At 39.2% G+C, this 17914-nt stretch overlaps 1 protein-coding gene across 3 annotated transcripts in view; it reads right to left on the reverse strand.

The window, feature by feature from the left end:
- Positions 1-361: 361 nt before the first annotated feature.
- TTC17 (tetratricopeptide repeat domain 17) overlaps positions 362-17914 on the reverse strand; it is a 60720-nt gene continuing 43167 nt past the window's right edge. For all 3 annotated transcript variants that reach the window (XM_082057965.1, XM_082057964.1, XM_082057963.1), the window contains 9 exons: positions 13229-13399; positions 11928-12178; positions 11128-11293; positions 8569-8689; positions 8076-8235; positions 7504-7587; positions 5716-5835; positions 3719-3862; positions 362-1420 (listed from right to left, as the gene is read on the reverse strand). In XM_082057965.1, coding sequence (XP_081914091.1) covers positions 1289-1420; positions 3719-3862; positions 5716-5835; positions 7504-7587; positions 8076-8235; positions 8569-8689; positions 11128-11293; positions 11928-12178; positions 13229-13399 — 1349 coding nt within the window. In that variant the 3' untranslated portion in view covers positions 362-1288. The remainder of the gene's footprint in view (positions 1421-3718; positions 3863-5715; positions 5836-7503; positions 7588-8075; positions 8236-8568; positions 8690-11127; positions 11294-11927; positions 12179-13228; positions 13400-17914) is intronic.

Below are 17914 nucleotides of genomic sequence, written 5' to 3' on the forward strand. Positions count from 1 at the left end.
TCTTAATTTGCATCACTGAAAGAGGAAAAAGATGGAAGAAAAAAAAGAGTAAGTTCATAAACAGTGTTAGTTCTTTAAAAAGAATCACTAAGCAGTGTGTTTAACACTAAAAGCTGGAGGGTAGGTTACATGACAGACAGCTGATTTAGTTAACTTTCTCTTATTTCCTTCTGCCATGGAAAAGGAGTCAGGCACAGAGATGAAGCGAATTTTCCATGGATACACAGAAAATCGTTGTCTGATCAGGAGTGATAAAAGCTTTCCTGCCTCCCAGCTCTGTCTGCTCCTGAGGAAAGGCTGTAGCTCCCCAAACCAACGCTCTTGCAAATGGCGCATAACACACACACATTAGAAGTTGTGGTTTGTTCATAAACAATTTATTTCAAATATGTGCCCTTGTTGATTCAACAATGATGTCTGGAGAATCATGTCCTCCACCAACCAAAGAGAGAACTGATTTGGAAATTTTCCACCTGACTTATTTGCTGATGATACCTTGACACCGCCTCTCTCGTCCTCCTCAGCAGCTGAAAGTATGGCTCAGAGTGAGCACAAACTTGCACCTTATTCTGAAATGGCTAGAAATACAGTGAACAAAGAATTAGTAAATCAACCACCCAGGGAGGCAGAGGGCTGTGAATTTACAGACAGGTATAAAACATCTTATTGGGATATTTACCATTTCTTTTTCCACAAGTAAGATTAAAAACCACTTTGACTTTAGTGACCTGCGGTTCCCTTCTCCTTATCCCCCAACAGAAAGAAACAATTCCAAAAATGCTTGACGTTCCTAATATTTTTAATAAACATTTAAAATCCTGTCCTTCCGCTTCTAAAAAAGCAGGTAGGATGGTATGGAATGAACAAGACTGGACAAAGCATGAATTTTACATGGATGAATTTCTGATTATCTCTTAGTATTTGATATGAATGTGTGCTTGGCATTTCCATTGACTTAGATTATAAGGCAGGAAGCAAGTTATTTTGGATGCTGATGCCAATCTGAGGATTAGGGAAAAACTAACAGTGCCTGGGTCCTGGTACAGGTGGTCATGGACTCATGGAAGTTTCTTGGTTTAATATTTACACAGATTAAAATTATGGTCTGTGACATGTATTTTCCAAAGATGCTTCTATATCTGAGGAAAAAAAAAAAGAACCCTTGGTCCAAATCCCATCTCTTTTCAAAAGTCTGGTTAAAAATTTTGATTCATCAATTTATCTTAGCACACTTAAAAGCAGAACAGAGAATAATGAGATTTTTAAAAAAAGAGGAAGATGCTGATCTCTAAGGAGATCGCCGCTCTTTTTTCATAAGTAAATGACACTGAATGGTGCGGATTCGATTCTTTGCTGGGGCAAACTCCGGCTGAAGTTTTAGTGTTGACTCATACCATTTCATTGCTTTTTCAAACTCCTCCTGTAAAGAAAGAAAGAAGATTGCAAAGAGTCAGATTCTAAAATCACTAAACACACTTTCTATGTCATTCCTGTCCTAAGCAGTTGAGTAGTATGGTATGCACTAAAGCTGAGGGCTTTTTCCCCCCCTCTCTTCCCAAATAACTCTGATGCTTTCATGGGCTAATGACACAATTCTGCATAATCCATGGAAGGGAGTCAAATCACTGCTGAGCGCTACTGACCAATGTTCCTGTCTTTTCCTTTAAGTAGTAGATGTCAGCATTATTGCTGTAGAAGTAACTTTAAAAAGAGATTTCAGTCAGAATTTACCTAGATCAAAGCTTTAAAATGTTGGACAATGCAAAAACATCAACTTTGCTGAAAAGCTAATATTTTTAGAAACAACTTGAAACTATTTTTAAAAGATTACTCAAAGTAAAGAAAGCAAACCAAAAACAAACCAAACCCAAAACTTAAAGAGTATATAGTAGATAGACAATTTCAACTGACAAACTGGACTCCAGAATGGTAGTAAGAAGCACTCATGCTGAAATAACATCTACTTTTATACAGCTGAAATCCAATTACCTGTGCCACACCGCTTTTTTATTAACTAGGAATGTATGCCAACAACCAATAGTGTATTAGAAGAAAACAAGACGGGGAAAGACCCCAAACAGTCTAGGTTTTTCAGTCACTTCTACCACTCTTTTTGTTCTCTTAGGTTCCTTTTCTCAGTAACTATTTGCACAACAGAGAGAATATTAATTTCTAGCCACATTATAAACACCAACCAGATCAATGTGAGTTGTAAAGTCTCGGTTTAAAAAAAAGGTGTATTTTAAATACAGTTTCAACAGGAATTACATAGAAAATGCCATATTAGTTTGTTGGAGCATCGACAAAGAGCAATGAAAACAAGAATCAATTTTTTCCATCTTTAGATGTAATCTTTTACATTTTCTGTGATCTGATATTATTTTGATGCTCCTTTAGATTCCTACATTAACAGTTTCTATAGCATCCATCCAAAGTTCTCAGTCCTTAACATGGCCAACTGTTTCCCCTTTGTAAGGCAACTTACTGACAAGTTTTGCAAATAGCAGAATGTTGGCCTCTATAACGCTATACTATTAATTAGCACAATAGCTTCTACAACCTGCTGGTCAGAGTCAGCTCTCAAATACAGCAGGTTAAGGATGATGTAAATAAACTAACTTGTCTTTATGTTAATATAATTTGATCCAGAAGACACATTTTATCCTGTTACTACAGGCATTTCTTGTAATGAATATGGGGTTTCATTGAGAAATCTCTCAGATCCAGGGAGAATGAAGTTATCCTGAAGCACTGTGCTACTTTAAAAAGACACTGGCAACCCAAACATCGAACTTTTACTTAATTTATTTCAAACAACTGTCCAAAATAATACCTTAACAGAACAAAGTTATGGCCTTCTTAAGTTTGTTTCTATCGTGTGTTTGACAGTATTGTGCATTTCAACTCTTCTTAACCCTGACAGTCTTAATACATGATTATCTGCTCAACTTGCCTTGTTATCTCCATAATCCCCTCAACCACAGGAGCAAAACTTTGAGGGCGAATCTATGGCTAGTGAAGAAAACTGACAAGGATACATAGCAACATATAATTGAAGATACTTTTGACACAGACATGACATATCCACTATGTCTCATTTTATTGGTGCCTCTTTTACCCTTGAAATACAATGGCCCTGTTAAAGTTATGGAGGGAAGCCACAAGAACCAAACTGGCATTAATAAAAGCAATGAACATTTTGTGTTCAGAGTAAGCACCAAAAGCTAAATTGCAGATTGGAATATGTAGACAGTATGGAGAAATGTGAGTTCAATCTGGGTGTTGATAATCCAGATACTGAAGTTAAACTTCCCTTGTGTTTGTTCACCACAACTGTGAACTGGGTTTTAATTATTATGCTAAGCTTGAGTACTCTGCATAGAGACCCAATTTATAATTAAATTTCCCATATTATAAAAATATCCTGGGTTTAGACAGGCAGCCAACCCAAATTATCAACTGTTTGCTACTGTCTTAACAAAGCTTTGCAGACAGCATTCTAAAGCCAGCTTATAGAAATGTTTGCCTTCAAGTACTTAATGAGTAATAAGAGTAAAATGAGTAATAAGAGCTTTGGCATTCAAAAATATTATTTCTTGTTGATCCTACCCCAATTTCTTGAATTCTGCTCCTTCAAAATTCTTTGTGAGAATTCTATTTTTATATACATATAAATACTGTACCAAAGACAGACATAACTGGGTGGCAGCATACTCACCATTGCTACATAGACATTTGCCAGTGTGAAATGATTAACCACAAAGTGTGGTGCTATTTCCACTGCCATGGTAGCCACAATGATGGCATCATTCCAGAGTTTTGCGTTGTGGAAGATGTTTGCTAGGCTTATTAGTGGTACATCCTGGAAGAGAAGAGCAAGCAATAAACAGCAAGTTTTTTTCCATTAAAACTGTCTCAGGATCAGGAAACTAAACAGAAGACTCCACCACCTGGCCACTCTCACTTGGCTACTACTCACTTCACTGTCTGCTGACTTTGAAAGTGATGAGCCAGACTTGTTTTACTGTAACAGGGTATTTGGACCTGAGTTATAAACAACCCTCGCCCTCCGCCTCACACACATGCATCTGCTCACAGTAGTCACAAACACTACTGTTGCAAAGACAAACAACTCAAAAATTAACTCACTTAAGTGTCCTGGTATGTACATTTATTTTTTAAATGCTCTTACACTAGTCTTCTCCCCAGAGATGCATTCTCAGACAAGACAAGCTGTTTTGTTTGCCCACCCTTCTTGAGCTTTTGCATAAAAAGAGAAAGAATATGAACAAAAAGAGGCAGCAAGGAACTGAAAAAAGGATCTAACAATTAGTGCAACTGATGCACTGTTTTTTACCCTGACTCTGCCACAGAATTCCTATATGATGCTGCATAACAGCTATAAATAAGATTTTCTCAGCTAGTCACCAATGGTATGTTTCTAATTCCCTGGATTTCCTTGTCTGACTGAGAAAACTGTTGAGCCCTGACAATCATAAGAGACTCTCTGGGAGCTGGGCTTCACACCTTCAAAGGACAAAATACTGTTTAGTAGCAAGACTTAGGTGCCCCCAACAGGCCAATAAAAAATTCTGGATGTATTTGATCCCTGCCTCCTTGACCTCCACAAGGCAAGGAAGACCTTTGGTGGATAAGTCATTCATGTTTGCAAAGCAGATACTATGAAGTCAGAATCACAAAAGAAGCCCACAGGAAAATTAAGTTACCTTTTATTTACGTGAGAAAAGGCAAAAGAAAGCAGACAGAGTGCATAAAACCAAAGTGGAGGATAAAACAAAATACTAAGTAGCCGTTAAGTCAGTGCTAACTCTGAGTTCAAGTTGCAGCTGTATCTTTACAAACAAGACCCACAGTTTTCTCTGGAGGCAGCTTCAGTATGGAAGACAAAAATAAGGCCCAAATCTGGAGTTAGCCAGTCCCAAGCAACATTATACCACATTTCTAGAAAACAGCACTACTACAACATAATCTTGCCAAATTGTAGTTTCCAATTCATACTCTGACCCTTATAAGTCACACAGCTAAAGGCTCAATTTCTGAGGAACCACTCCCAGTTACATCGAAAGACAGGAAAATAAGCAAGAGCCTGTTGTGTCAGATCCTGGTTCCAAGTTTGTTTTAAAAGGTTAAGTACAAAGAGACGGAATTATAGGATACATAGGATGTGCAGTGGGGATGTGCCTTGTTTTGGAGTAAAGCAAAGAACTGTTGCACAGAGTCAGGCACTAGTGTCCAGCTGAGATTCACAGCCCAAACACTTAAGATTTAACCATTTAAGTTATTCCTTTAGATATCACCTTCTCCTCTCTTTAAAAGCACAACCGGAAGATATAATCCCCTCTTTAAAGCATAACCAGAAAACATACTCCCCACATCTTTGGTTAGAAGACTTGTCCAGCCAAAGGCTGATGAAGATTCAAAGTCCCACATAACAGGGGGAAGTTAAGCCCACATTGCCCAGAGAGGTGACAAACCCACTGAAACACAGGAAATTGCACTGATCCTCCTTTGCAGTTGTCTTTTTTTTTTTTAGTTATTATTTTTTTAAAAAGAGACAGTCCACACTAAAAGGTTTCACAACTAGCTATTACAGATACTTGATACACTGTGCTGGCCTTAATAATAGACTGTGAAAGCACTATTGTAACAAGCAAAACATTATTTCAGCTGAGTAGTGGGCACATGTGTGCACACCTTCATGTGATGGGGTGCATAGTGCAATGCTTGCCGTAAGCAGTCAATTGCCTTCTTTCCTTGGCCTTTCACCCTCCAGTACAGAGCTGCCATGCTAGAGAGGACCCATGAAGTCTGATTCTGGCGAAAGAAGAACACAAAAAACCAGTCATGTAAACACCTGTAGTGAACAGTCTTCTTGTCTTTCACTCTTGCAATTTACATGACATATTGAGGTAGAAGGTGTTACACTTAAAAATAGCATTAAACTATTTCAAAGCAGAAAAAAGTTTCTTATCTAACGAAATATATATATAATAGCCAGGTAAATGAGATTGCCAAATGAGACAAGTTCTAAATGCAACATAATTTTCTTAAGAAAGGAAAACCAGCTAAACAGCTTTTAACAGCAACAACAGTTTCAGCAGCCACAACAGCTTCTATAACCAGCTGTCTGATGCTGAGCATCTAGATGTGTATACACATTACACAACATATAGCAAACAATTTAGCTGTGTTAGCTGATTGGACTCAAAGGCTCTCTGAAGTCACTGGAAAGAAAAAGGATGGTCTGGGATGCAGCTCTGTGATACTGTGAAGCCTCACAAGCCTAGCTGATTAAGTTTGTTGCCTCTAGCTGGCTGACTCCCATGTCACGTGTTAGAACAGAAAATACTACGTGCTTGAATTCTGCGGACTCAGATACAGTAAATTAATGTTTACACTCACATAAGCAATTAGATAAGTAGCCTTCTTGATTTGTTTGATTAGCTCTTGTGAATACTGAATGAGACTGGTAGATGGAAGAATTGCATTTTATTTCCGGCACAGCTAGCTTTACTGAGAATTCTGTTTCTGGTTTCAGCGCTAAATTTTCAGCTTATTTGGATAAAGCCTTATGTCTGCAGGGGGAGCTGTAGTGTTTCAGAGAAAAAAAAATGTATACATCTAAAGTGAAAAGAAACTAAGTCTTGTAACCTAAGTAACGTCTTTCCGGGAATGACAAAAGTATATTCGTTTTAGTTTCAAAGCAAGTAAGTTCCACAGATGGCCTTGTGTAGAAGGGACTATGGGCACCAAATTGTTTTGACTGAGCCCTCTTTTCTGTACTAGTTGAGGATATTCTCCCCACTAATTGTAAACATATAACAACAATTCCTGCATCTTTACCTACTTTGTAGATCCTGGGAAAACTATGCCTCTAATAATTTCTTCCTAAGGCCCTCAGCTGAGGTCCTCTGCAGCCTTACTCTAGCTAGGAAGCCTGGTTTTCTTGGGGGAGAACAGAAGTGCCGCCTTGCACACGGTGCCGTACCTCTGCCTGAATGCATCCACCACTCCAGCCCAGCACTGCAGAAGACAAAAGGACTGCCTATCAGCTGTCTGACTGCCGCATGCCAAAAGCGTGACTGGGGGTTGAGCCATGGCTTAACTCAACCTTCCGTTAGCTCCAAGTCAATGTAGCACAAAAACAAAGAAGAGGGCTGAGAACTGCTGAAATAGTTCAATATATATATATATCAACAACCAGCGATACTCACCAGCTCGCTACAGGGCTAGAAATATTGGGAAATTTGACAAGCTTGTTTTAGCAGAGAGATATGCAAGACATTTGCTAGTGTAAACACAGGATATAGCTCAAAAAATACTTGTGAGGGCATTACAGATGGTGAATAGACACAAATCCCTAGTCCAAGTAGTGATCTGTTCCCTGACTGGGATTTCAGACAAATGTTTTGAGACCGGATTGACCACTACGTTAGTCATGAACAGCAAGCCCAGGCTTCTCATTTTCTCATTTACACATACCTTTTCCAAAGCCTTGGCTATTCGAGTACCAACTTGTTCTAATGACTGTGGTGAGTACTGGTCTTTGCCAAGATTCTGTAGCACCTATGGAAGAGGAAGAACAAGTGCTTAGATGCTGGACCCTGGTAAGAGGTGTCCCTCTCTTGTTGGCTGAATTTTTTCCCCAGCCTTTTACAAACGCTGTAACCTGTTCCAACCTAAACATCACTGTCTATCTTGAGTTAATACTATCTGTATCATCATACAGTTTTATAACTCCATGGCACTGAATAGTAAGAATGCTAGAATTTTATGTACACTTAGTTGGACTTTCCTTTCATTAATTAATCCATCAAGACCTTTGTATTTATTATGAAGACAAAGTGTTTTAAGATTTCCCTCAGGCCAGATCACAGATGGCTGGGAAAACACTCTGATACAAAGTATCACTTTCAGCTTGCATTGTTCTTACAGTTTCATCCAGGCATTTGGTCGCTGAAGGTCACTGCTGGAGGCAGGGCACTGAGCTAGATGTGCCTTGAATCTGCCATGGTATGGCCATTTTCATGTGACAGTCTTCAGCTCTGGCATACCTCTTTCAGTTGACTTTCTCCACTGTAATGCAAGCTGGCCCGACTAGAGACACCTTGCAGGTGGTCCAAAGTGTGCATGCTGGCTGGTAGATTTGGGTTACAAAGGGGCTCCATGGCTGGTTCTTGCAGCTGTGTGGCAAAGTCAATGTGTTCTGTAATGCTATAAAGGTCATAAAAACAAGTTGGATCAGTCAGGAGAAGAAAACAGAAGACATTACAAAGTTCTCTAGTGAGTGTAAACTGCTCAGAACATCGCAGAATCTCATTTCAGTAGCTCAAGAAGCAAGAGAAACCTGATCTTCCATCCACACTTGCACTTTTCTTTGTAAGTCTATTGATGAAATACCACATAATGTTTTCAAACTTCTTTGAAATCCTGGTCAGTTCCTTCACGCTTCAAAGAATCCTAAAATCTTCAGTTTATGCACACTGAAGGCCATGTAACTGTCTTGCTTTGTGTGAAAAACTTCAGGTTCATACACAAGATACTTACTCAATGTTTTTAGCAGAAACAGCAAGCCATGTGCTGGCTACAGTTGTAAGCTCTACCCTACGGAGTTTCAGACATTCATCAGGACTTGGCCAGCCAAGGCTACGATAGTCACGCCTCTTTCCTTGAGAAAGGAAAAAAAAAATCTGTCTGAAAGACTGTCTGAAAGCAGAAGGACATTCTACTTCAGTACAATGATTCGCAGCATACTTTATACCAGTGGATAATTCCCTACATTGGAAAAGTGACAGTCCTGCAGATTTCTTTAAGAACATTCCTGAGCCTACATGGACTGAAGGGAACTTATAGGACACAACTGGACCCTATGCAAGGGAGATTAGAGAGTGGAGTGTTAAAACCTGCTTCATTACACCTTTTCAATAGCTACAGATTCAGAACCGTCACCACTCTTGTTTACAGTTAACATCTCTACTTAAATGTCCTTAAAGAAAGTTCATAAGTGAGTCATCATTTACATTCTACAGCTACAGTAAAAACTAACAAAAGTTGATTGCTCCATCTTCTGACAATCCCAGGTGCAAAATACTGACATTTCTTTTCAATTAATATTGTTTAAGACAGACAGTAGCTTTTACTGCACTCTTACACTCAGGACAGCAACATTTCTGAAACTATTATGTCTTCCCATTTTGCAGAGGAGTTTACTGAGGCAGGGAACTTGCTTTATGTTAACAAATAGATCCCTGGGAGAAACAAGAACCTGATCTTCACATTTGAACCAAAACCTACTAAAATCTTTCTGTTACATTTGGTGGATACTGCACCAAGACCTGGGAATCCAGCTTGTGTTAACTGTTAGAAAACATTTTCCTCTTCTGCCAGAAACACCTGAACTCTTTGGAACATAAAAAAAATTCATTGCAAACGAAAACTTGCACAGTGGGTAGCCAAGCTGAACAACGTGCCAGTCTATCGCACCAGCTATGTAGGCAGTATCTCAGTATTTATTTCTAGTTACCTGAAATTTTGCCCATTTGGATGCAAATCCTATTTGCCATCCAAGTTCTAGTAAAACACTTTACCATCATTTGGCAAAATAACAATGAAGTCTGCAACATCAGGTGTTTTGTAAAGTACTCTGATTAAAGAAAAATTAACCTTGAGAAAAACTGGGAAATTTCATAGGGGAACGAACAGTTCTTATCACCACCGTGAGCGATCTAATTTTGAGTTATTTCCACGAATGGCAAAAATAGTGAGAGGTATGGAAACACGACACAGAGACTGTTCAGTAGGCAGAGAGCTAGTTAAACACAGGACAGCTCATGTCATTTCCCAGTTCTACCAGGAACTCGCTAGTGACCTCCAATATGTTACTTAAACTTTTGGTGATTTAGTTCTCGCAAAACGGATGTCAGCAGACCCTGCCTCACAGGAGCCTTAGGAAGAAAACTGCTTCACAATTCGAGAGATGCTATGTAATAAAGCCACAAAAGTAGCTTGGGGGGAGAGAGGATACATTGAGGAAAGGACGGGTGTGTGCTCACAAAAGACAGTCTGTTTTCATGTAATCCCTCCCCTCTACTTAAATATTTCATTCAATAACTTACATTTGTCAGTTGCTAAAAAGAAGCTTGTTTGAGATTTAATGTAAAAGCCTTCAAAATCTGAAATAACTTTCTAGGTCACCCTATTGTCAAGGACTAAAATGTGTTGGAGAACACATCTTTGCTTACACATCAGCCCTATGACATTAAGATTTTAGCTCAAATGAAATCAAGGTAAGATAAAAAGTATGGGGGCCAGCTACTTTGGTTCTCTTATTTGGTATCATTAGGTTCCAGCAGCTCTAAATTTACATCCTAAGCAATCATGTGCTGATGATTTCTGTCTACCTGGACGCAACAGTGGAACCAGCTTGCACCAAATTAATAGACCACTCTCCAGTTCCTGTTACTCAACTAGCAAGAACTCCACCTCTCTCTCCAAACCTCCTCATGTATGTTGGTGCAAAACTATTCTTCCATAGCTACAGCCTTCTGGAAGACAGTCTCTAAGTTTTCTCATACAATATCACCAAACCAATTACAGCAGAACACTTAAATCTTTTTATTGATTTTATTTTTACTAGATTAATCTGTCTGCTTTTTGAGTTGTCTCTCTTACGTTTAGTCAGTAAGCAGTTGAAGCTCTCATTGTGCATTTGTGTCAGAAGGGGTGTCTCTCATCTGATAAACAACTCTGCCGATCCAGTTTTTCAGAAAAAGACCACTAAAACCTCCTCTCTCTTTTACTACTTCTACTCACGATATCTACACCTCTTCCATTCTCCACTCTTACCACTTCATTCCCAGAAGTTCTGGGAATTGAACAGAAAGTTTTCACTCAGCAGATAAAGTTATGCTGCACTTCATGAAGAAGATGCAGATGGAAGAGATTTCTAATTTTTCCACGTACTCATCTAGAAAGCATATTTCACTATGCAGTCCATAACACACATTTATGGTAATAAACCAGTGTCATATAAAAGCTGTAAAAGAAATAAACTGTAGTAACACAAAAGCTGCAAACAACTTGCTTTCTCTAGAAGCAGCAGGTTACCTGTTGGTCCGGGAGAAGGTATCTTTGGTCCACTGATCTCTAGGGCTGTTTGGTACAAGTTTTCATGTTCTCCTGTAGTCCCTTCTTCTCCATTTCTCCCAACTGGCTCCTGCAGATCCAAGCTTTCAGCTTTCGGTTTCTTTAAACGTTTGACCTGAAAAGTGATCTACCAAAAGAACAGCATTAACAAGGTTAACGGTAAGAAACACTGTGAATGTTATCAGCTCCAATACACTAGTTGTTTTAGTCCAAAGATTCAAAGACGTTATAGACGAGATCTTTCTCTCTCTCCCTCCCTCCCCATCTCAACCCATTCTCTAAGCCTGCTCACTTTCAGTGTATCACACCACACAAAGTACACAACTTCAACCTCCAACCTAGGAGAAAACTAATTCAACTGCTGGGGAACTGAAAGACATTGTTCCTTATATATTTTGTTTGTAACATGATGACAACAGATATTTCATTGTTTTCATGCTAACCAGAACTTTTGGTTAGAAACTTTTATCTTTTGTAACTGTTAAGAAGTTTGAAGTCACTCAGCATCATTCAACACCTAAGCTCTTGCTGCTGATAGTCAAAACTTAGGATATCAGTTTTAGTGACATGGAGGCCTTTCCTTTAGAAGATGGATTGGAACTACTTGTTCATTTCACATAAGCCATGAACCAGCTCTTTTAAGGCCCATAGGTGGAAGTTCCTATCTACATTCCAGTGTTAAAACCCCTGAATTGTCCTCAACTTCCCTCCTCCACCATAGTAAGTTGGTACAAGACTTATGTAAACTCATCCAAACTTACCCATTCAGCTTCATCATCATCACCACAGTCCCCAAAACAGGAGCTGGTCAGTCCATCCTGAGATCCCTTCTTCAGGACCCGGATTCCCTGCAAGTCCATCCGACGACCTTTTACCTCCAGTGCCCCTTCAAAAGCTTCCTGAGGCCAAGAGTTTTCAAACTCATCCACCAAAGCCAGCATCTCTTCAGACATCTGATCATCTTCTAAACTCTCCATTCCCTCTGAACCGTTGCTTTCTGCAGTGACTGCATCTAAAAGGGAACACCATAAAAACTTCAAAAATGTTTTTCCTGGTGCTTCTGCAAATCGTATTAAAATTATCTTTTTTTCTGTGACCTGACTTTTCTGCTTGCATAAACTAAGTATCACTGACTAATCACTGTGTGCTACAAATGGAGAGGGGGCCTAGAGAATGCAGACTTTCCCACTGCAAATAAGCATCAACTGTTGCTTCAAAAATCAACAATTCTAGACCACTTTCATCAGTTTCCTTTCCAAAACAGAATTCTGCCTGCTTGAGAGAGTAAACAGGTGGTGTCTTTTTTTCTACATATGTGCAATAAAAATGGAATAAAGCTCTCTGTACCTTAACCATAGACACTGTTTTTCTTCCCTTCTGTCTGGCACAGCTGGTACAGAATTTACTGAATCATAGAATGTCCTGAGTTGGAAGGCACCCACAAGGATCATTGAGTCCAACTCCTGTCCCTGTAGGTGACAACCCCACAGATCACACCATGTGTCTGAGGGTGTTGTCCAGTCTCTTCTTGAACACTGTCAGGTTTGGGACCGTGACACCTTCCTGGGGAGCCTGTTCCAGTGCTCCACCACCCTCTGGGGAAGAACCTTTTGCTAATGTCCAACCTAAACTTCCCCTGGCACGTCTTCCTGACATTCCCTCGGGTTCTGACATTGGTCACCAGAGAGAAGAGTTCAACACCTGCCCCTCCTCCTCCCCTTGTGAGGAAGCTGTGGACCACAATGAGGTCTCCACTAAGGCTCCTCTTCTACAGGCTGAGGTACAACCAATGCATGCTTGTAGACTCTTGCAAGAAACTACATTCCTCAGCTTGGAAAATGTCTAAACTTCAATCTCTCTTTTTTGTTGTTTTCTTTTTGAAAGCATTTTGATGTTACACTTGGAGAAAAAGAACAGTGAACTGAATGAAACTGGTTTTAAGGGTTACTTGTCACTTTATAGACAGAGCAGGGGAAAACATGGCTTCTGGGAGGAAGCAAAACAGTTCTGAAAAATCTCAAAAGCAATTCATTTGCCAGAACATTTTGTAAGGTTGACTTACTGTCCAGTCTCAAGGAGGAGGGATCCCTTGTTGAACTCTGAGTAAGGGTTTCTGGATCTTCTGTACCTCCCTCAGAATGTCCTTCTGTCATGGCTGCAACTGACTCATGGTGGTCATCAAAGTATTTCTCCTTATCATGACTGCCATCTGGATTTTTCTCATGACAGTGGCCTGAAAGAGAGGAATTTTCTGATACACTATGTAAGACTGCTCCTCCTAGACACAAGTGCAGAAGCTGTAGTGTGGAAGCTACAGTCTTCTACTTTTCTACACACAGATTAACAGAATAATCCTATAAGATACTGAAGACTTCACTCAGTGATTAAAAAACTGGTCTGCCCCTTGACAAAGCAGATCACCTAAAATAGTTACAGTAAAATATGTTATTAGGTATAAATTGGGAACTACTAATGAAAGAAAATTCAGTTATCTTTTGAGGGAAGGTTGCACAGTACATAGGAAATGGCTGTGTGCTGGTAGCCACTCCAATCACCATTCCCAAGACATATTTTTCGTGACAATCCACCATATGTGCGGGTTGCCTGCCACATGAACTTCACTGAGACACCATAATGCTCACCACACTTATGTGCAAGAAAAAAAAGGGCCAAGGCAGACTGACATAGGACTGCCAGGCTCTGACCTTCCATGCCAGCAACAGACAGTACGTAGGTTAAACCAGGTTATCAAACAGACAGACAAAAGCTGTGAGTATTAATCTGTGCTAAAAATCAGAAATTTATTCAGTTAAAAACATCTATAATTCTGTGGTCAGGTTTACAGGTTCACATTCCACCAAATGCAGAGATCTAGAAATAACACTGGAAAAATCCAAATTTAGAGGGATAAAAAAAAAAAGGGAAAATCAGCAACGCTAGCCTTCGGGATCAGTCAGTGAGACACTGCTAAGCTTTCAGAAAGTTTAATGGGTAGCCACATGCAGCTTTGTAGCAATATTTTTGAGCTCAAATACATTTTAACTAAAGATGTGGGATTTTCTAACAATAATTACTTGCCAGTTTTTCAGGCAAGAGGTGTTCACAACAGTTGCTCCCTTGGCCGAACCCCCTGAGTTGCACAGGTAGAGACAGGGTTCTCCAGGCACGTGAGAGGCTGGGAGCTCACCCAAACCCCGCTGCCCTGCCCTGGGCTGAGACACGGAGCGGGGCAGTGGCCGCTCATCGCAGGGGAACCCTGTCACCAGGGAGAAAAACATGTTCTGTGTACCAAGCTGCTGCTCTCAAACTTCTCTCCTTCCTGTGCTTAAATTAAATGCAAGATTTGCAAGTATGTTCCCCATTCTACCCTCATGAATGCAAATTGTATTGCTCCATGCATACAGAAAGCATTATGTTCTTCAACTGGCAGCATAAAATATGAATAATGTGATTAAAGTAAATCAGTGACTCCTTTCTTCTCCACACAATGATCCTGTGTTACAAAGGAATTTTTTTAGGTCTCACTCTTATCAGGCCCGCAGGATGAGAGGATGGTTGTAACTCTCATATAAGGGTAACCACCACTTCTCAGCAAAGTGAAACTATAGCTTTTTGCTGCACGCTCTCAACTTCTGCATCTGTGAACATTCAGGTGGTATCTTTGGAGGAGAAACACAACAGTATTTTCCAGGGGGTGGGGGCTGTCACCAAAATAAAATAAAACTATATTCATAAACTCCCTGTGAAAACTATTTCTTACCCTACCTTTTCTGCTGTATATAAAAGAAGTCAAGCAATGCTATTTTATGAGTAAATATATAAACCAGAAGCAGTTAGCTTCATAAACTCTTCTAACATGTCATACAGTTATACTGTGCCTTTCCTACTTCTATCAGTCATTGACTCTTTCTCTAATCTCCTCCTCACCTCTCCCATGCTGTCAATAAAAAAAAAAAAAATTGGCTTAATTAAAACCGAAATAATACAATCACTTCAATATATAGGGATCCTCATGTTTAATCTGTGAGAAATGGTGTGCACAGAACCCTAAAGCTGAAACTAGTCCCTCTGCTTGACATCAAACCAGCTTGATTTTGATGCAAGCCAGGTGCTTCTCAGTAATGCGATGACCACAATTCCCTTTCCTGAAGTTCAACATCATTAGTATAAGAGAAAAGGCAAAGTGGCTGTAAAACAGATGACTGTTTTAAATTGAAATAAAAATGCCAAAAAGAGAAAAAAAAGTTGGAAATAGCAACCAGAAAGAAAAACAACATGAAATTATTAGAATTCTACTTAAGACCGACTATTAATATTAATTTACAAACACTGACAGCTAAAAATAGACTGGATAAGAGTACTGGTTTTCTTGGGATCTGAGAACCACTATATATAGATACCTGAGTGGAATAAATTTTTCAGATTGCTGCTTTCAGTTTTCTGACATCACAGAAGAAAAAAGTGCTGGTTGAAAACCAAGTGAAGTTCAAGATCTCTGAGTGTAATATGAAGCTGATGGTACTGAAACTCTGCAAGTCAGACCTTTACAGCTCGTATCAGCGGGATGCCTGAAGCCCAGCGGGGAAGTGCGTGAGCCCCGCAAGTCAACAACAGAACATGCAGAACGTGACTTGTACCACTGCAATATGTACAACAACGTCGCTATGTGATGGATGAGACCAACTGCCACCCTACAAATGCTCGTCTATGTATTATTTATTAACATTTCATATATATTCTTGTCTAAATATGCACGTGAATTTCAGGTGTAAAGTCCTGACACAGCTACAAAACTTGGAAGTCTAAGACTAGTTTGTAGTACTTTATCAATTCAGCTTATTCCATCCTGAGAACTTACTAGAAAAGTATCGCTTTATTGCTCATTTATTTTGAGAGCAGCTGTTGCCACTTTTCCTATTGATTCTTCAGAACTAAGAAAGCACAGAGGAAAGCGGATCAGAGTCTGTCATACCTTATGTATTATGAGACCTGGTTACTGTGTTCTAACAGTGAAACAAAAATGCTATAAAGATGACACAAAATAAGTGTCTGGGCCTTTATTTAAGCGATGGAAATAATACAAATAAAGAATCTGATTGTGCCAGGTTAATGCAGAAACTGGGAGGAAATAAAAAAGAGAATAGTTCCTAAATTACAAAGCAAATTAATTTGCTAGAAAAAGCAAAAACAAACTCTAAACTGAAGCATGGAGACCTTGGAGATTAAAAGCAGCACACGGTATTATATATTAAAAGTCTCTTTCTCATATAGTTCTAGTTTGTAAATTTTTGGGACTAACGTGAATGCACTTGTAGAGAGCTAGAATGGCACACATTTTAAATACAGAAAAGATTTGCTAGATCATCCATCCTATTGAATATTAACCACCTTTTTGATTTTCAGGACCCCTCTTGAATGCCCACCAAAGCTGTGGTACCTACTACAGTCAGTAGGACTAAAAAAAGCCCAGTGCAAAAGTCAGACTTAAGTTCTTGGTTAGGAATTGGATGATTCCAAGCTCTTAAGTTGAAAACCACTTAGTAGAAGGAAAAAAAAAACCCCAACACCCAGAGTACTGACATCTGTAGCAAGGAAAGAGAAATAGTAGGATGGAGAAGTGACACAGTGACTGACATTGAAAACTTGCCCTACCTATAAAGGGATAGCAAATACTTATTCAGAAACATACTTCATATTGCCACATCTCTCAGAAAAGTCACACTTGGAAACAATTATGAACTTCCCTTATTACATATAAGCCTTTCTGGTACTATGTGGGTTTTTTTGTTTAAAAGCAAACTTCTGTCAATTTAGGTGACTCCAGACCCTCAGAGTGGAAGCCACTGAGCCTAAAGAACAAGGAAAGAAATGTGGAAAGTAGGGAAAATAGGAAAGAAAAACAAACAATGCCCTCAGTGTATCACATGGAAGTGCTGTACCTTGAGAAACGTCTTGAAAGTAATCAAACTTCGCCATTAAAGAGCACACTGATTTTTGTTAAAATCTAAATTAATTGCCACTGTAGCTGTTCGTGTCTTGTGGTACATCTGGCAGAGAGAACAGGGCCTCACTAAATAGTTACACCATCTCAAGACATTATTTGGTGCTATCAACAGCATTGGAAATAAAAAGTAAAATTATCTCCAGGCATCTCTGGTCAACACAGAGTTTTTACTGACTGTTTATTTTTTGTTTGATTGTCAGTGTAGAGTTTGTTAAACATAGTGTTCCTAAACTCCACCATCTACGTTCCAGACTAGGTTTAAAAAATTATTGGGTCCTAACTTCACATGACAAATTCATTTCCTTAAATTTCTGGTCCATATTTAGAAGATATGATGGCAGAATAATGTTTCAAAACTAAAAGGCATTTAAAATTTTAGGTATTGATTTTTTTCCCTGCTTCCTTGCAACAAGCAGAGCTGGATTATCTCTTGAAATATTACAAGAGTCAAGTGACTATTGCTGTAGTCAGTGACTTACATTAGATTACACACAATGCAAGTTATCTGGAGATAAGTGTCACTTAAATGATGCGTCCCTTCATGGTTAAACAGTGCAAAGAGAGAACTGAACCTAATAATGATGTAAGTCAGCCTAATACTTGAGCTATCGAGTACAGAACAAACTGAAACCACGCTAACAGGACTCAACAACTCCATACTTGCCTTTTGATGCGTGCTCAAAACTAGTATTTCTCACATTGAAATTTAGTAAACATAGTTCTCTTCTTTATATAACAGGAATG

This window comes from Streptopelia decaocto (assembly GCF_964273445.1).
Source record: "Streptopelia decaocto genome assembly, chromosome: 7".
Taxonomy (NCBI): Eukaryota; Metazoa; Chordata; class Aves; order Columbiformes; family Columbidae; genus Streptopelia; species Streptopelia decaocto.